Source organism: Bactrocera tryoni, chromosome 2, assembly GCF_016617805.1.
Source record: "Bactrocera tryoni isolate S06 chromosome 2, CSIRO_BtryS06_freeze2, whole genome shotgun sequence".
NCBI classification, from domain to species: Eukaryota; Metazoa; Arthropoda; class Insecta; order Diptera; family Tephritidae; genus Bactrocera; species Bactrocera tryoni.
Window position 1 is genome coordinate 7,538,165 of NC_052500.1, and position 20,607 is coordinate 7,558,771.

General features: G+C 33.3%; 2 protein-coding genes across 2 annotated transcripts; both read right to left on the reverse strand.

Moving 5' to 3' along the window:
* Positions 1–13: 13 nt before the first annotated feature.
* On the reverse strand, positions 14–5,799 carry LOC120769811 (protein psiQ-like). The gene is made up of 4 exons (XM_040097019.1): positions 5,567–5,799; positions 5,300–5,407; positions 443–1,414; positions 14–344 (listed from the first exon to the last, which is right to left on the reverse strand). The coding sequence occupies exons 1-4, from the start codon at positions 5,640–5,642 to the stop codon at positions 148–150; spliced, it is 1,353 nt and encodes a 450-aa protein (XP_039952953.1). The 5' UTR covers positions 5,643–5,799; the 3' UTR covers positions 14–147.
* A 1,779-nt stretch (positions 5,800–7,578) lies between these two features.
* On the reverse strand, positions 7,579–14,538 carry LOC120769812 (cell wall protein DAN4). The gene is made up of 4 exons (XM_040097020.1): positions 14,228–14,538; positions 8,684–9,484; positions 7,897–8,109; positions 7,579–7,812 (listed from the first exon to the last, which is right to left on the reverse strand). Exons 1-4 carry the CDS (start codon positions 14,271–14,273, stop codon positions 7,601–7,603), a joined length of 1,272 nt encoding a protein of 423 aa, XP_039952954.1. The 5' UTR covers positions 14,274–14,538; the 3' UTR covers positions 7,579–7,600.
* Positions 14,539–20,607: the final 6,069 nt, after the last annotated feature.

Consider the following 20,607-nt stretch of genomic DNA (forward strand, 5'->3'; position numbering starts at 1 on the left):
ATACTGTAATCTAGTGCACATATGTAATGAATGTATGTCAATAGGTAGGATTGTAAATTACTATATTTTAAAGTACATATACATATATGGTATATAAAAGTATATTTAAATTTTTGCAATAGTATATTTTGTTAGTGTACATATATTTTATTTCATACGCCACAACGTGAAGAGCACAGCTGGCAGTAAGCCATTTGTTAAGAAGAAATACCCAGCGCCGCTAAACTTATTATTACAATTAGTTGTGTTACAGACTTCGCAGCTACTGTTTTCCGGGTCATTGCAAATATATTGATCGCGATCTTCCAAATCGATCAGGCATCCACGTATAAGCAAATTGGTTCCTAAAAAGTTGAAAAAAGTGTTACAGCCACCGTAGCAAACTTAATATATTCACTCAATATGTTCAGGGTATAACTATTTGCATTATTAAATTACTTACTCCAAACGCCGGTAAAACATTTCATGTCCTCATTTGATTGCACTAGATTTGTGCACTTTTCGCCGACAATTTCTTCCGGAGCGGAGCGACAGTTCTTATTTTCATCACTTCGGCAACGAATACAGGTGAAATTTTGTGTATCAGCATTATTACAACCATTCGCATTTGTACAAGTTGAACAATTTGTGCCAGCTTCACACGCTGTTTGGTCGGCATCATCAAGATCGTAGAAACAGCCGCGCGTTACCGTACCATTCTCAAAGGTACGTGTGTAACATTTACCTTCGGCGGAGTATAGGATTTGTTTTTCACAACTCTTAGCCGCGCTGGTCTCGTGTCCCCATGCACATAGATCATTGTCCGAGCATTGTATGCACTTCAACAATTGCTCAGTTTGGTAACCATAGCTGTTGCACGCATTTGCATTACAAGTTTTACACTTTTCGTCGTTTGTTGCGCATTTATTCTGCTCGCCGACATCTGACGTGCAGCCGCGTGTCACATGTGTTTCATCGCTGCCATACATATAACAGGCATCGTTCGCCACGTACTGTGTGCACGGCAATGCGCTGCTACTTGCTTGAGCATCTGCACAAGCTGCAACCGTATCATTGCATTGAAAGCATGTGAGGCGATCCTGCGGAAATATGCCCAGATTACAAGCGCCACCCGTACACATTTGACATGTCTTTTCATCGGTGCATGTCTTGGCGATCTCATCTGTCACACAGCCACGTTCGGTCTTCTTTTCCAACACGCTGATCATGCATTTGCTATCGGCTTTTTCGCAAATAACATTATTCACTCCTGATGCATCGGTTTGAGCACACGTTGGGTCATCATCCGAATTGCAAGACTTACAGACATTAAAATTATTGCATTTTTCTGTACCGCTACAAGTAACGCAGCTTGGTGCGTGGCACTCAGTCACTTTGTCATCATCCCAACAACCACGCGAAATGGTGAGGTTAGCTGTGAAGAGAGTGTATGTTACTCATATTAGACTTTTTGCGTTTAAAAGTTTGTATTTATTTATTTTATTGATTAATTAGGAGGCTTCAATGAATTTGCAAAATCAGCTGTTTGTATGAAATGCTTACAAATATTACATATGTATATGCATACATGCATAATAGTGCATAATTTGGCAGGTATAATAAATTCAACTCTACTTTGCAAAATTAAGAAATCATCGATTTATGCTATTATCGATTCGTAACATTCAGGCTTTTATAATTACCTTAGCAATTTTTAATACTAAATGAGTTACAAATTTAACACAATCGTCTCTAACGTTTATTATAATATAAGTTATAGTTACATAACTTTGAAATAAATACTTCCGTTCCATTTATATTGTATGTTCATAGTGAAATATCAGCGAGTACATGAGTTATAAACAGTTTGACTAGCAAGGTAAACAGTGCTGGTTGGCAGACTTCAGGGTTTCAAGGCTTAACCTTTAATTTGTATTCTTTGGCTTGTAAGGAATATGCACAATGTTGTTATTTAGTGCAATATTAAATATTTTTTAATTAATAATTTTTATTAACGCATAATTGTGTTTATTTCATAAAAAATGTGAATGAAAAGGGCATGTGAATGCAAACATTTTAACTTTTGTTGGTTATATTTATCCTGCACTGTAGTCATATGGTAGACATTTTGGCTTACACTGGCTGCTAAATATAAGAATTTCTTGCCGCTGGTAAGACAATTTACTAAAAACTAGTAAAAAGCAATCGTGTGTAATCATGCTGGTATATATTTTGTGAATATAAACTATAATATAAATTACTAATTAAGAAAGGGTAAAAATTAAATAAAATCTGCACTTGTAATTTAATAAAATTATAAAGCAAATATATCGCAATTAAAAAAATGCAACTCTGTGCATAGCCAAATTAGACCGCCATTTCCAATGCTTGCTGTCAGTTTCCGTTTCATTTTGTGCTAAAGTAATTCACTCTGCCGAAGCTCTTGTGCGAATTGTGAATTTTCTATTAAAAAAGTCGATTTCAGTTATTTTTTCATTATAACGTGTTAGCTTTATGTGTTTGCTATAGAAAATAAGTGAAAAATGTGCGCCGGCAGTGCAAATAAACGGTTTATATTGTGTTGTGAAAAAGTGGCCGCTGCAAGTCGGAGTGCCGGTCAAGTGTGAGGAGTTTCTTTAAGTATTTGAAATTATTATAGGTTTTACGACAACATATTCCGTTTCTACACACTTTAAACGCAATTAAGGTAAGTTGTTTGTTATATTTAATAATGTTTTATTACTTTATATGTAAATATGCCAGCGCATTTGCTGCGTTGTGTTTTGCTTATAAAGTGCAGTTGTGTGTGCGCTGGCAATATTGACAGCACAGTTACTTTTGTTGGCTTTCATGCGATTTTTTTGATGTTTAGCGAAATAAATATGTTGCATGAGTGCCAAATTATATTTTATTCATTACATTGCTAACGAAATGTTTATTAGTGGGTTAAAATGACACAATATGTATACTCGCAATGGCGATAGGTGTTCTTTTACCGAAGTCAGCAACATTAGTCAATATAGCGCTGCTATTAGACATTTATATCATGCGATTTTACATTTTGTACGAATAGCATCCTTGAAATAATTATTTTATGTTATATTTAGAACAAAAAATGTTGTGCATTTAATTATTTAAATATACTTAATAATGATTTAGTAGTTTTGGAAAAATTAAATTTAGTAGAAAATCATAAATTTTAGTTGTGTCAATGTTTACGCAACTTTTGATATTGCTTTGATCGTAAATGGTCCTAAAACAGACAGAGCTGGAACAAATTCATTCAGAGCTGGATCAAATTCATACATGTTGTTGTTCTTTCGCACTTGACGCGCTCAAATTTTTCATTTAGTGATTAGGAGTATTTAGGAAGCAAATCAAAATAGTTTTTAGTTAACCCGGCAGATTTGGCATAGTTGAGGTTACAATTTCACAAAAAAACAAAAAAAAAATGAAACAAGAAAAAAACGCTAAAATCGGCTGCATTGAAGCTGTAGTATCCTTCATAGTTGCATTTTTATAGCAAATTTAGGTAAATAAACTTAAAAACGTATGTAACCTGCTGCTGTCATTTTGAAAGTTTGCTATATGTCATAGTAGTCTGATTTGGACAGCATGTTCGGATTGGATGAAAAAGTTTTCCCTACAAAAACTTGATTTCAGTTTATAAGGCTGCTATATGGTTAGTGGTTTGATATCTGCCATTCTGACAGAACCAAAAACTGAAGGACTAGCTATACAGATACTCCACTAATCTCCGCACGCTTATCTTTTATGTATATACATATATACTTCAGTGTACAAAAACAAGATAAGTCTTCCTCAACATAAATATACACATATTTATAAAATTGTATGAATTAGCCTTAATTGACAGGTATGAGCATCAATTGTTAACATATTGTATTTATTTCATAAAAAATACCCCAGCAACTAATGTTCCATTGGTTTCCTGTCTTAATAAAATTTATAAATATTGATATTCACATACATACATATATTGTAAACGCTATAAAACCCTTTACCTTACAGAAAGTCACAGGTGCTTGGTGCCGCTGTTAACCTCGATGAAGTGTAAACAGTTGTTGAGGCTACGACAAATAAAATTGGCATGCAATAGTGATAATAGTCCATGGAAGATAACAAAATAACAAAATATAATTCGTGTAGTTGATTGAAGTTCGCAACTATGTATGTGTAGGAGTATTTACACGTGTATTTCATTGCACGCTTTATATATGTATATGTATATACGAGTACATATATTTTTTTTATCCAAAGCTGCTTTTTTAGTCCGTACCATGACCTATTTAACCCAATTTGCAAGATACTTTAGAAATTTGCTTCAATAATCAATTTTTTGATACTTTGGATTTTTTATTAATACCAAACTAAGTCAATTTGTCATGTTGTTGAGGCATTTTATGCCTTTGTTTGATAAGTAAAATCCACCTGCCATTTCCAATAAATACATAAATAAAGTTAATCTATCATTATTGGTTTGATTACCTGGAAAAAATACATACTCATGTCGTACATGTGTATGTTTATATGTAATTTCACAATTATGCGCTTATAGGGGTTGTCTGATAGCTCATAAAAGCCAGTAAAATGATATTGATGCATTGTGAAATGTGGTGTCTATTAAAAAATATTGCCCTGAAACATTGAACTCAAGTATTATGGTATCGAGCTGTTTTGGAAATTGAGAAATAATTTATCTATATATTTTACATTTTTTTTTTTGAACAATATTTTTTTAATAACATTGTAAAATCATTCCGAATTTTTTTGGTTTATTTATTGAAAACTTGCGTTAAATAAAACTAAATTTTAGTTAAGTTAAGTATGTTTGTATGTCATTTTCAAATAATTGAAACAATTTTTATTTCCTAAAACATAAGGCATATCATAATAATTGTTAGTTTAAGACGAGCAAACTCTTCAAACAATAACTTCAAAGCGTTTTTTGCTGAAGGGGAATTTTTTCCACAGGTCTTACTGTACTTTTACATGTGTTTCGATAAGTTTTATCGCAAAATATACATTTTCATAGAATATATTTATTAGACTATTTTCGTGTCAGTTCATTTATTTAGATAAGCCAATAGCTGTTCAATTGTAGTCAATATTTTTACATAGTACCTACACACATGTGATACCAAATACAACAAGCGTTTGGTTCAGCTTTGGTATACTCGTATGTAGTTGCGTAAAACGTTTAACCCAAAACAATATAATTTTAATTATTATTACAAATTATTATACTCTTAAGACTAGTTACTTTCGTGAAAATACATTTATTTGCACCAATACATACCGTTAATTTGTGTGAAGCAAGTTTTCGCCGAGCATGTTTTTATATCAGTGGCCTCTAAGTTTTTCAAGCAGCTTTCCGCGTCGTAACAACTATAGCAATTAATAGTATCTAATTAAAGAAAAATATTTTGAAAAAAAAATATTGTTTTTTAAATTTTTTCTTAATATTTCTATATTTTGGTAACTACAGTAGTAATTGTTTTTTATTATTAATATTTTTTTTTGAGTTTCATTTAACTAGGCACTACTGTACTTTATCTGTTATCACCTTGTGCAGCTACGTTGCCAAGCAGCAGTGAAACGGCAAAGATAGTTATAAACAATTTATTGTTGTGCCACATCATATTGAAGACACTGTTATGTTCGTTTGTTTTAGTATACTCTAATGCTAACACTACTTTAATTGCTAGCAGCAGAACTCGTTTCTAAACACTTAATGTAATTTTCACTTTGTTTTCGGACACTTCCGTTCACTTATACCGCTATACGGCTACTGAACTCTGCACCTTTCAGTTAAAATTTCAATATTCAGCAGGTTGGCGCAATCTTATCGCACATCGGTTGCGTTATCGTTAGATATTGCATGGTATTGTTGGGGAAAACAATTGCCAATGGAAGTGGCTTGTAAATTTCAATTTGGTTTACTAATATTTTTTTACATATATTTGCATTGGGCGCAGTTTTTATTACCAACACTGTACTGTGTTATACAAATGAAGTATACAGTGTTATACAAGGCACAGGGTGTGCTGTGTGCATACAAATTTAGCAAGCTTTGCGAGATCATAGTGAGTAATGGCATGAATATTATTAAATTAAATGTTAATAAAAAATGTTATTTTAGTTTATGAAGTATACATTACCTATCAAGTATACTAGCATTTGAACGAAAGAAAATGAGAACGCTGAAGAAATAAGGTGCAAATGTCAGCACCACAAAAGTGGAAATAAAGAAAGACACCTTGGAACAATGCAAAGCGCGTTGGGAGCAGGGACGTCACAGCAGATGGACGGCTAGGCTAATCAGAAACATAAAAGACTGGTTCAACAGGACACATTGTGAGGTGGCCATTTTATACCATACAGATGTTATCCGTGCGCGAATATTTTAGGAAATATCTATATAATATGGAAAAAAAGAGGGGGAGCTGGACGCAGGGTGGGCGACGGTTCAATGGAGAACAGTTTTTTAGTGAACTGCACCCATTGCTGTGACGACACAATGATGATGCTGAAGATATTTTTGCAACATTCCCCGAAAAAAAAAAAACAAAATGAAAAATGTTACAAATTCTTTTAGGGACTCGCCAGGTTTATATTCGTGGATATATTACATACAAGTATAATACAATAACATAAATATACCAAGTTCGTAGCCGTGCCCACGTGATATTAATAGAAGCTATAAGATAAGGTAGAAAGGCGAGCATTGCACCGCGACCTTAGGTCTATTGTGTGCTCTCCTAAATCACAAAGACTCAGAAACATGCATGCCAGGACCTTTATCCTGCGTCTGCGGACTGCTATGCTATAAGTGTTTCTTCAGCTTGCAATGGTCAGTGTAGAATGCGACATGTAGCTTGAGTTTGTCCCTAGGGAGGTTGATTACATATTAACACCTGCTGAAGTTATAACCCCCCCTTAGCAACTTGGCGTGGCGCATAACTTGAAGTTGTTGCCAATACCTCTCTCTGCCTACTACCATGTTAGTGGTTGCTGCGGAGCGGGCGAGCTCATCAGCCAGTTCATTACGTCAATAGCAGCTATTCTAGTTCAAAAATTGTCCATAAATTGTGTTCTGAAGTAGGATTATGCAAACTATACAGTGTCTATGATCACTTTGAAGGCTAGAATGCCTGCGTTTAATTTAGTAGCGGCGCTAGAATAAGTTTCTTTGATTGTCTCCAAAAGTAGGATAGGCATTTCTATTCTCTCTAGGCAGTTATGAAATTGTAGTACAGCAAGGCAAAGCCCTATCTGTTGACGGTTTCATTTGTATGTACATACATATATGCTTTCAAAGCTCTCAAAGCTTTTTCGTCGAAAAATACAAAGGCAAATTTCAAATTCAGTTTCTTTTTAATATATATAACATATACAATAATAATAAATACTGTTATTTACAAGAAATCATATCTTTCACTCATGCATCCACAATTGGTGATAATTTAGTTTAGCATTGTTGTTTTATTTAAGTTATAAAACTTACAAATATATCTACATACATGTGTACAAATATGCATTGAATATAAAATTAAACTAAATACATAAATAATTAGAAAGTATTTATTTTACTGATCACTTAAAATAAAAACTTTGCCAGCAATACGGACAAAAGTACCGCCACAGATAATTTTGCTATTGCACTACCGTTACATAAGTCTGTTTGACACGCCAAACACTCGTCACTATCAGCTGTTGCCGTTATATTCAGTTCGTTCCGTACAGCCTCACAGGCGCTTTGGCCATAAGGTATGGCAATACATCCAAGTTTCAATGCCTTGTCATCATTGTCTAAAGTAGAAGAAGTGGAAGAGGAGTAAAAACCGTTAGTTTTAGCATATTAAAATAAAAATTTAAAAATGTAATTTCCATTACCTGTAATCTGCACCCTGTAGCAAGCATAACCCTTCACATCGGCGAGTTCCAATCGCGAAACTGAACGATAATTTTGAAGAAGAATTTCCGCTGCATTCGCGGACAAACTCTTGCTGTCCTCGACATCGTAAGCTCTGCCATCATCCGGACAGTTGATCACAGTCTTTTCATCACAATCGTCGCCCTCACATGCATAACATTGAAGCTTATTAGCTGGAAGAAAATAATTTCATTTTAGAAAAATATAGATAGCTAATTTATTAAGTCGATAAGTCGAGCAGTTAAAGAAAGCGAAATTAGGTCAGCTTAGAATGCATTTTTTGTTTCAAACGAAGCACTTTTTCTCTTAAAGAAGGCGCCTGTAACTGTTTAGCGTTCGTGCAAATTTTAAGTGCGCTCAAACAGCTCAGTTTTTATGAAGCTTCTTCGTCTCAGAGTGTTTGTATGTTCCAATAAATCAATCAGTGCCTTTCTTAACCCAAGCTGAGAAGTAGGTGGTAGATTAAGGTGAATCAGTGATGTATTCGAGTACGCTGACATAATTGTTGCCAAGCGCACTGACGAGAATCAAGGGCTCTATTTCAGATATGGTAGTGAAAAGTTTTCTTTATTTTCTTTAGACTTAAAAGCGATTATTTAATATTGTTTTAACACATTAAACAAGAAAGTAATACTTTCGTACATTAAGTAAGCTTTGGCAATAAAACACGATTCCATAAGTCCCTTTTAATTAACTTTTATCCACAAATTTCGAATTAAATTGAAAAATGTGTGTTGAGATACTCACCAGGTGGCGCTTCTGTAGATGGTGGATTTGTACTTCCATTCTCTACGGGGGTGGTATCTGGAGTTGCAGTTGAGGCAGATGTACTATTTGTTGTTGCATCCGTTGTTTCATCAGTGTTGGGCGTGGTTTCGCTCGGATCAACCGTTGTGGTGTTACCAGATGTAGTAGAGGAGGTTTCGCTTGTAGCCGCCGAGGTTGTTTCATTAGAATTGGCAGTAGTAGACTCCTCAGTGGTAGTAGTAGCAGCAGAAGATACCGATGTGGTTTCATCAGTAGCAACAGTGGTTGGTTCCTCAGTAACAGTGGTTGCCTCACTGGTAGCAACCGAGTTTGTTTCATCAGTAACAGTAGTTGCTATACTAGAAGCAACTAGAGTTGTCTCACCAGAAGATACCGATGTGGTTGCGGTTGGCTCCGCAGTAACAGTGGTTGTTTCACTTGTGGTTGTTTCACTAGGTGCAACAGTAGATGCTACACTAGAAGCAACTGGAGTTGTCTCACCAGAAGATACCGATGTGGTTGCGGTTGGCTCCGCAGTAACAGTGGTTGTCTCACTTGTGGTTGTTTCACTAGGTGCAACAGTGGTTTCTACACTAGAAGCAACTGGAGTTGTCTCACCAGAGGATACCGATGTGGTTGCGATTGGCTCCGCAGTAACAGTGGTTGTTTCACCAGGAGCAACAGTGGTCGGATTACTAGAAGCAGAAGTAGTTGCCTCATCAGTATCAGTAGTTGCCGCACTATCGTCTGAACCCGCCAAGACTTCCGTTGAGGCACCTGCTGATTCGTTGAGCCCAAGAGCTGTTATATTTATTCAAAGAAAGAGTTTATATAATTATTGTAGGTTAAAATTTCGGTTAGGTTAGATTATGTTAAATTGTCAGATCAGAAACCGATCCCACTTGGACAGCGGAGAACGCTGGTCCATTATGCTACTCCTAAAGTATTGATCGAAAAAACTCTCAAAAATTCACGAAGCATTTTGAGCTTGCCACAAAATTGTTGAGGCGACTCTTCCACCTTAGTATTGCAAAAGCAGAAAAATCTAGGACTGCCTGTATTCTCATCTCACATTCCTTAGTAAAACTTTAACAGTTGGCGTCCGTCAAAATTGCCAGCCTAACTGTGTGCACTCCTATTGGGTAGTAAACAGTAAGAATATTTACGACTTATGAACTTATTTAGAGCGAATAGTTAAGTGAATCTGCTGTGTTTCCACTATGCCAAAAAGAAGTCGCAATCGTACAGGAACTAGTTGTTGACCAGCGCCTGCTAAGTTCACGCGAAATTCAGAGGTGAAACGCTAGAGCACCAGTGTGCAACGGAGGCCCAACTCTTTCTCAATCCAATGTAATTGAGACACCGGTGGCCTCTCTAGCGAACTCATCGGCTTTGCAGTTTTCTGCGATTCCACTATGACCACTTTCACAAATGAGTTTGATAAGCAGTTTCGGAAAACACTTTTTGAAACCGCCAAACATGAATAAACATGTGCGTGAGCCTATTTGTATGTGCCCGGAATTGAAATACCTAACCAGTTGAACCCTCTGTAGGGTATAAATGGTACAAACGTATGTATGTGTGTGGGTAAATAGATAGAATAATTTTTGAATATGACTTCGGCTGATATGAGCAACATGAGTAGATCGATCAAATCAATATGGAAACGCGATAATTATTATGTTTTTAGATAATATATAGACATCTACAGATACATATACAAACACACATATGCAAGCTAGTTACATATGTTTCTATATAACAATATTGATATACAGGTATGTACGAAGAGTGTTTTGTTATTTGCTCTGAGGAGCTCGGTGTTGCAGAAAGGCCAGCATAGCTCTTTGGAACACATTCTTTTGATGGTACCCAGCGCGATAAGCAAATGAAAGTTACAAAATTACACTTTTTTGTATATTTTCGATAAAAGCAATTATACTTTTATAATTTTTGTTGTTTCTTTTAACAAAAAGCAAAAAATTTTTTTTTCGTTCAATAATTTTCCATGCTACTCCCAGTTATGACAGCGAGCAACTCATCAAACTCGATTGACGTCATGTTATCGATCGAATTGTGTAACATATTTATTGATAACTATTGCTTTAATTTTTTTGTATATAAAATATCGTCTTATATGGAAAAATTTGCATGCAGCCAAATTTTATGGACTGTCGTTTAGATTAAATTATTATCATCTATTATTATTATTATTATCTACATATACATTGTGGCTTATTAAAAAATAATTTAGTGCAAATAAAAAAACAGAGAAAATTGTATTTTTTGTTTTTTTTTTATTTGAACAAATTAATATTGTTATTTGATTTTAAATGTGTTTGCAAAAAACTGAGTGCAAAGAAAATTTTTTACTCACTGAGTTTATTATATAAAAGTACAAAATTTCGTATTAATAATGCAGTTAAATATTTTTAATTAATTACAGTTTTTAGGTTCAATTTATTTTAAAATATTTGAATTTCAAAGCACAATAATACTTTTGAACCATTTTTTATTGATTTTATTATCGATTTAATGGTTAATTTATTATTTTTTACTTTAATTTGGAAGGCTATTTCATTTAAAGACATATAAATTTCGAAGTTAAAAACATACTAATTTTAGAAATTTCTTAATATCAGCAAACTTATTAAAAATACTTTATTTTTTTTAATTTAAAATAGTTTAATTTTTTCATACATTTTAAAATAATTAAATAAAATCGAATTTATTTAATTTATTTTATTGACAAGATATAAGACATTTAACTTCTACCTTTGTAATATATTATATAAATTATAGTTTTAAAAACATAAAATAATTTTCCTTCCATGATGGATCAAAAAAATTTGAAGTAAAAATGTTGTTATTTATATCTGTATATACTATATAATATTAGATGGTTATCAGCTCATTTTCGAAAAAAAATCATTGTCATTATTATCATTTTTGGAATTTTTTATTATTTTCTAAGTATTAAACTAAAATTGTCGTATTTTTTATTTTAGTTTTCTATATTTTAATTTTAATATTAGTTTGTGAAACTATTTGCATTAAAATTATTGGAATATATAGTATTTCCATGTATCTTATACTACAGACATATACATGTAAGTATGTATGTATAGGGTTTTTCAATAGGGCACTACAAAAGTAGACCGATAGCGACAGCAAACGACGCTATATCTCGCTCTTTTGACATTTTTCTTCTGTAAAGTTTGCCATTTCATCTCATCGGAGACTCTGTAAAGTGTATACGTAAACAATCAGGGAACGAGCTAAGCCGATTTGACCACGTCCGCCTGTCCGTACGTCTGTATATACACGAGCTAGTCTCTTCTTTTCTCATGAAGGAACTGTTCATTTGTCGCAACGGCCGATATCGCACCACTATATCATATAGTTGCCATACAAGTTGAGGGTCGGAATCAAGTACTTGTATGGACAGCTTTTTCATTTGACGAGATATCTTCATCAAATTTAGCATAGGTTATTTTTCTAGGCAACGGTGAAATCAGGGAAAAAATTATACAGATCAGACCACTATAGCATACAGTTGCCATATACACTTTAGGATCGGAATCAAGTGCTTATATGGAAAACTTTTCCATTTGATGAGATATTTACGAAAAATTTGGCATAGGTTATTTTCCTAGGCAACGGTGTAGCCTCCGAAGAAATTATTCAGATCGGAGGACTATAGCATATAGCTGTCATACAAACCGATAGAAGTTCTTGTAAGGGTTTTTTTATTTGTGAAGGTTATTATAGCTTCGGCGCAACCCTTTTTTCTTGTTATTGTTGTATTTCCTTTTATTTTGTGCCATTTATTTAATATAATACTATTTTATTTATAAATATTTATTTTTTTTTAAATTTTTTTGGAGTCTATTGCCTTTTGTAATAAAATTCAAATTTTTGTTCAATTTACAAGAAGTTGGTTTAATTTAAAAGTAGTTTTAATTTGATAACGATATTTTTTTTTTGTGGTTATTATTTTATTTTCTGTTCCTTTTACTTTGTGTCACTTAATTTAATATTATTTTATAATATATTTATTTTTTACATTTTCCTCTACATTTCTTATTTTTATTAAAATATATCTCCTTTTAAAAAAAGTTATATTTTTTTTTAATTTTCAAAAATTTGGTTTAATTTTAAAGTAATTTTAATTTGAGTATATTATTAAGTTTGTCACGATGTTTGTAACACCCAGAAAGAAGCGTCGGATACCCTATAAAGTATATACATATATAAATGATCAGTATGTTGAGCTGAGTCGATTTAATCATGTCCGTCTGTCTGTCTGTACGTCAGTATATATACGAACTAGTCCCTCAGTTTTTAAGATATCCTTTTGAATTTTTGCAAACGTCATTTTCTCTTCAAGAATCTGCTCATTTGTCGGAACGACCGATATCAGACCACTATAGCATATAGCTGTCATATAAACTGAACGATCGGAATCAAGTTCCTGTATGGAGAACTTTCACAATTGACAATGTGTCTTCACCAAATTTGGTATAGATTTGTTTCTAAGGAAACAATGTAATCTCCGAAGAAATTGGTCAGATCGGTTAGCTATAGCATATAGCCTCCACACAAACTGATCACATAGTTACTAAGAGAAATGCACCTGTGAAGGGTATATTAGCTTCGGTGCAGCCGAAGTTAACGTTTTTTCTTGTTTTTTTATGTTTTGCTTCATTTTGTTACCAACTTTTGTTTTTTATTTACATTTTACTTTATTTTGTTATAATGTTTTTTATTTAATTTAATTTGTACTTTAAAATTTCTTGCATTTATTTAATATTTTTTTGGTTTTCTTTTATTTCATTAGTAAATTTTTTATTTTCGTATTTTTTGCTGTACTAAATTTTAAGTAAATTATTGATAATTTATTTCATTTTCTTTCGAAGAAAATTTTATATAAATTTATAATATTTTTTTATTTTATTTTTTATAATTTTTTATTTATTTTTTTTTTATTTGAATTTGATAATTTATTCAATTTTTATTGAAGAAAATTTTATATAAATTTATAATAATTTTTATAATTTTTTATTTTTCTATACTTATGTGGATTATTGATAATTTATTTAATTTTCTTTAGGAGAATTTTTTTTTTAAATTTAATATAATTTTTTTTGTTTTTTCTATGTGAGAGTTATTGCTCATTTATTTCATTTTCTTTCGAAGAAAATTTTATATAAATTTATAATAATTTTGTAACTTTATTTTGTATCATTTTTAATTTTATTGCTATATGTTGCTATTTGTTTTTTTTTATTACTTCATTGCATATTTACAAGTTTATTTTTTTATACACCAATTATGTTTTATTTATTACACGGTTGAAAGGCATTTCTCGATATCAATTATAATTAATTAAATATGCAAATTTTTTGGCAAAATTTGTATTTGTTATTGTCTTATATGTTTTTCCTAAATAACTGTAAGCCGCATTTCCTTAAAAAACACTTTAATTTTTGCTTATTTGTTTTTTATATAATTATATTTTTCCACGATTCTTCTTGAGCTCACCTGCAACAATGGCTGTCAGCAGCACGAACACTGTTAGCAATTTCATTTTGAATATTGTAAGGCCTGTACGTATTATTAAAATCTGCAACTCGTGTACTCCGGTTGTCCTTTCACAAATTTTTTTATTTATATATTTCTTTAATAAAGTGTTTTTATATTAAATGTATATACTATTTTGCATTCTTTTTGCTCAGCGAATTATTTGCGCGCGCGTGAACGTTCTAGTTTTTCGTGTTTTAGCCGTCGCCACCACCGTTAGATCAATGAGATCAAATTCGTCTGAGTTTGCCGCAACGACTACCTATTGGACATTATGTTAACATGGCTTTTATCGGAGCGTTAAGAAACTTCCACCACACCCTTGATAACCTCGCTCGTGCCCATGTCCCGTTATCTGCTCTAACTGTTCTAATGCAAGTGGGTGCAAATGTGGAAAAAATCGGCATATCTATATAATAAATAATTTAATACTTATTTCTGCAATTGTATTGGTGCATATGCGTGGTATATGAAAAAAGGTGTACAACGTTTTGTGTGGGTGTGTTTAGGTATGCGAATATTGCTTACATTATGCTTGGCAAAATTTTGTTTTTGGAATTGATAGGTGTGTGCAAATATGTAAATAAATGTACATACATACATACATACTGTTTTTTATGAAAAATTTATTGTATTTGTATGTGTTCAGGACGGCCATACACACACTTACACATATGTATTATACATCTTTTCGAAATTTATATTGAAATGTATATATGTACATGAGTGTGTGTGCGCTTTTTTAATATTGTCGATAACTATGTAGATAAGCCGGCCGATTGCTAAATTATGGAACGACAATAATAAAAACAAAGAGCCGATGTGATTTTTTCCCCTTCTTCCTGCTCTGTTGTTTTTTTAGCTTTTTGTGGGGAGTTAGTTTGTTTGGAGAGCTGCAACGCTTAGCAATAAACTATTTAATATATAACTTAGCTTAAAGATAATTATGGAAACACTCGCAATAAAATGAATTGCACTTCAATCAGTGTAACTGTAAAACTTACCCCTTCACACACACAAAAACGCGACCATGTTTGTTCGTATGTATTTATATATGGCACTTGAATTCGGTTTTTACCCTATAAATACTAATTAATGTGCTTTTGATAGCCAGTTCCGAGTATTGATAAATAAGTACTTCCTTTCTTAAAGAAATTTTAAAGTAAATAACGATTTTAGAGTGTTATGGCGCTTATTTTCTTCACTCTATCACGAAATTTCAATTGTTTTATTGATGCAGTCAAGATATTAAGTTGCCAGTGAATTGTTGTTGTTTAAATACTTTAGCTGTTATTTGGCAGCACTCACATAAATTCGACTTCTTCTCGCCACTTGGTTGCACCAACTATGGTAAAGTCCTTAGTTTTTTCTTCTTTACTGGCGTTCGTCTTCTCACTTTAGCTCGCCTTCAAACGGATGTTTTTTGGCTACCCATTTCATACTTAGTTTAAGACCGGAAGTCGTGAGCTGCTAGAGCCATATGTAAAAGAATCGTTTTTGGCCACTCCCATCTGAATGGCAATCAGAGTACTTTCCTCACGTGCGTGAACATCTACACAAAACTCCGTCCTCCTTAGCTCGCATATTGAAATCTGAAATCTTTGCATCTCTGATTGAAACACTGGATCTTGACGCTGCAACCGTTTTAACTTGGTCGTCTCTTATAAAGCGCATCAGTAGTCAATTCTTTTACAAAACTATTTCGAAAATTTAACTGAAGCCTTTCTGCGAATACTTTAACACCTTTTTTCTTTTGCTTTCACTCTCTGGCACAGCTTGTGCAGCGAAAACCGTTAGTTACGAAGCATTAAGGTATAAAGAATGTAATAGATTTGGAACAACGAGCATCCCTCTGCACCCTACATTAGACTAAGTCATAATAGAGATTAGAGATCAACTAGAATTGAAACCTTATTTCTAGTTTTTTCCAAGCATTTGCTTCTGAAGTTGGCTCTACTTTGGAACTGCAATATTTTTATCAATCCTTCATACTCTTCTCTGGTTTCATTCTCTCTAATATATTTTTCATTTGATGAAAGGTGAATTAAAGAGTGATCTATTTCGAGGTTCCCTATATTTATAAAGAAAAACGCAGAAACTTCAAACTTAGTGGGAAATGTTTATTATTATTCGAAAGGACATTATTTCGCATTAATTTTTTTGAAGAATATTTCTTTCAAATGTTGACCGCGGCTACGTCTCAGTTGGTTCATCCGTTGAGTCTAATTTTCGGTGACTCGTTCGAGCATTTCGACTTGTGCCCAATCGACCGGCCCAAAACGTGAAATTATGCGCTCACTGAAGTTTTTTCTCATTAAATCCATTGATTGGTGTGGGAAGTGGCGCCATCTTTTTGCAACCAAATGTCGCCGAGTTCACGAGCTTCAATTTCGGTTATCAAATAGTCAGTTATCACGGTACGATAACGGTCATTTGTGAAAAAATATACTCGTACCACACCAAACCGTTGGTTTTTCTAGATGAAACAGCAGCTCTTAATCTCGGGGTGGTTCAGGCTCTATCAGGTCTCCGTACCAAATGCGATAATTTTGCTTTGAGCCAGAGCTAGCTAGACTTTCACCCATCCAAATTTATGTATAATCGCCTTATGATAATTATTCAGAAAAAATCATTTCTTTAGATCGACTCTACTTTATATCTTATGAGCTAGAGTTGCATAACCTACTCGATGTTCATTAAGCAAAAAATACTTTGAGTAGCTACTACAACAACAACATTGATTTTTGTGATTCCGGAAACTGTGATTCTATTTTGGGACTGACTGACCAACTGCACGTTTCCGTCCCTCGCTCAACTGAGTAGCAACAGCAACAAGACAAATAGACAATTGGGATTTTTTGTTGATAACAGTTGAATAATTGTTCTAATTTTTGCCATTGTTTACCCTACAAAAATCCCTTTCGTGTGCAAATACTTGGCTGGAACCTGTAAAGCAATAAAAATACATTCTACTCTAAATAATATGTAAGTAGAAAATAATTTCCAAAGAAATTCTAAGCCGATAACTGTTTTATTCGAAGAAAAGCTAAAATTTTATTAGTAAGAAGTACTTAATGTGAAGGTCACATCCTACGCATACGCCCCGCCCGAGCTGCTTAGGTAAATATATGTTTACACTTGTGGTATTGCTTTGTGATTCCCGGGTTTTTCTTTTAATATTCGTCTTATAATGAGATTCGAGTGCTCATCGACATTTTATAAACTTTGCTGACTAATTATTGTACTTGTAAGTGCCGATTTTATAAGTCGTAATTTCTCAAATGTAACAAAAAGAAAAATTTATTTCAACCTATGCGTTTAACATTTTTTTTTACCTAGATACACGTACTCTTTCAAGTGATAAGAATTTTCTGTAAGCAGGCGGAAGCAGCTTTTTCTTATCTACATATTTACAAATAATTATGTGTGTAGTTAGTGCAAGCAAAGATATTACTTTAAAATATTGGATGTCAACATGTAATAATAATTTTAGAATTGGTTTTCATAAAAGAAAACACATGAGTAACAGTGGTGTCGCAGCTGCGTGTGTTGAGTTCGTGACAACTAGTCAAGTAGTCGCTGATTTGTGGGTTCAAAACCCGGTTGTAACGAAAATTGATATAAAAGCTCCTGAACTGTTTGTCTCTTTTGAATCTCCACGTGTTTTCTGGCATGATGTTGTTGTTGTTTTTGTAGCGACAGCATTCTGCCGAATTGACAGTTCTCCTCTAAATCCGGATTTGTTCCGTTTACGTAAGCCCGAATGTCGTGGGAACGGGTTTCTGGCGTGATAAAGCCTCTCGGAGACTTTCTGGAAGACTTTCAGGGCCATAATTTGGAAAGAGAAACTCTTACAAAGATATTATCGAATAAATGAAAAATTTGATGATGATATGTGAGCATTGCAAATGCCTAAAGGACCATAAATCTTCCGCAGAATCTTTCGAAATCTCGTAGCGCGCACTCATCATACTATAGGTTGTCTTGTAGAGTTTGATGTTTGTTCGTCAAGAGAGGACTTTACTTCTCACTTGCTTTCCCCTTTTTGTGGATTGGGCAGAGCACACTTTTGTCCAACCATATTATAAAAAGAAGCTAATGCATGCTCCTTATCAGTTCTTCGCCGCCGTATTTGAATAGGTCGGCCAGTAATCCATCTGCCTCAGTCGCTTTGTTATTCTTCGGACGGGTAATTGTTATTCGAACTTCGTCATGGTCGGGGAATGGAACGTCCGCTTCATCTCCTGGTATTAAGCTTTTATTGCCATTCAACAGGTTGGAGAAAAGTTTCCTTTTTTATTTCAGTATGCTTTGGGCATCAGTCACAAGATCACCTCTGGGGGTTCTGCAAGGGTATGATCCGGTCTTGAAACCTTCTGTTAGTCAACCAGCTGGTCAAGCTCTTCGTACTCAGACTTTCCCTCCTTTTTTGTCTGCAAATATATTATGACTCATTTCCCTCTTCAACTCTGGGTATCTTTCCTATCCCGGACGAGTTGTGGTCGATTGTAACGTTGCGAGGTAGGCAGTCTGCAATCAAAAATAACTTATTTATATTTTAGAAGTAAATGTAAATAAGATCTGATCAATGAAATTATAGCACTTGTCAATATTTAGAGTAATTAAGTCATAGACCTTAGAGAGATCACTGAATTGATATACAAACAAATGATTTTCAATAATAATTCAAGATAAGTGTTTACAGTTAAGAGTGCTCAGAGTAAAATAACGGAAGTTGTTTAATACCCACTGAGGTTATTTATACAAATGCTTTGGTAAATAGAAAAATGTTTTTGTTTTTTTTTAGTATCGCTAGTGCTTGAGTTAAATATGGAGTAATAGTGGGGACGAATTACGTACACGTGGGGACCATATAAGTATATAATATTCTAATTTCTTCTTCACATACTCACAGCTGAACTTACATACGTTAAGCTTTACAAGAGCTTCCAAACTGAACTGCTCGGAAGGTGGTAGAAAATTAATATAGTTTTCTAGACCGTTACCTTAAAATTGAATTTCTCATTTTGACATTTGATAACTGACACTAACTGATGACACTTGACAATGTCAAGCTCTGTTCTACCACCTTCCGAGTAGTATCAGTTTCTTTAAAATAAAGGAAGAAGGTAATATTTTCATATTGATAAAAGTTTATAAAGTTTAATATACTTATATATAATATAAGTATTATTATTACATTAACTCAACAATGACATTTCCAAGAAATAAAGATAAAACAATTACTAGAAAATTTATGATTAAAAAGTAATAAATCGAAACCATTTAACCACAGAGCTTAATCAATCAACAGTTCAAATCTTATAAAGATAAGTAAAAATATTATTATTTCCGCGAATCGATAAAGTTGCAAAAAATAGGATTTTATTTTGTTTGTTAAGCAATTTATATTTATGGTGTGTAATGTAGAAGAGTAACGTGATCTTTATTGCCACAAGCAAATATGATAAATTCTCTTTCGATTTGGACTAATAAAAATCTTCCAGAGTGCTATAGTCCATATCATATTTAACGCTTAGCATATGATACTTCTAAAACACATTTAATATGTTAAGAATTGATTTGTAGTTGATTTCATAACGGAAGTTAAATGTATTAATTCTCAGACTCTGGTTCGCAGAGAGAGGACGTTTCACAATGGAGTTCAGGCTGTGGGAATTGATCAATAATTGTGGAGATATGTGAAAAATGAATTCTTTGCTATTTCCCATTTCTATCTGTCCTTCTCTTCCTCTCTCCCTCCTCTCCGAGATAACTCTCTTAGAGATAACTTTTTTATACTCAAAAAGCAAAATGTTGCTACAGAGAATAGTAGTTTTGTTCACCCATCTATTGTACGTATCACCTAAAACTTTCTATCTGTTGATACATCTTGTTCAATTAATCGTAATCGGACTACTGCCACGCCCACAAAACAACCAAATTCACGTATCTCAAATATTATCGACAGTGTGAAAATGGATGAAATCGGATGATAACCCCGCCCAGTCTCCATATAACGGTACTATTAAAAACTGTTAAAAACGCGATAAATCAACACAAATACGCCAGAGACATTAAATGTTGTTTTCAAGGAGGTATGAGAATAATGTCTTTAAAGTACCTTCTGCCCAAAAATTATCCAAATCTAAGAGATACTGTTCAATTCCCTAGATACCGAATATTTGAACTCCAGTACTATAGTCGATTTTTTACCGAAAATATTGTATATATTTGTGCTTAGAATGAATAAAATCGGGTGAAAACTCGTCTAAGACGCCATATAACTAACAGGCCTTATTTATTTGACGGTTCTTCCCTGGCTTTAGTCCTAGTAAGTT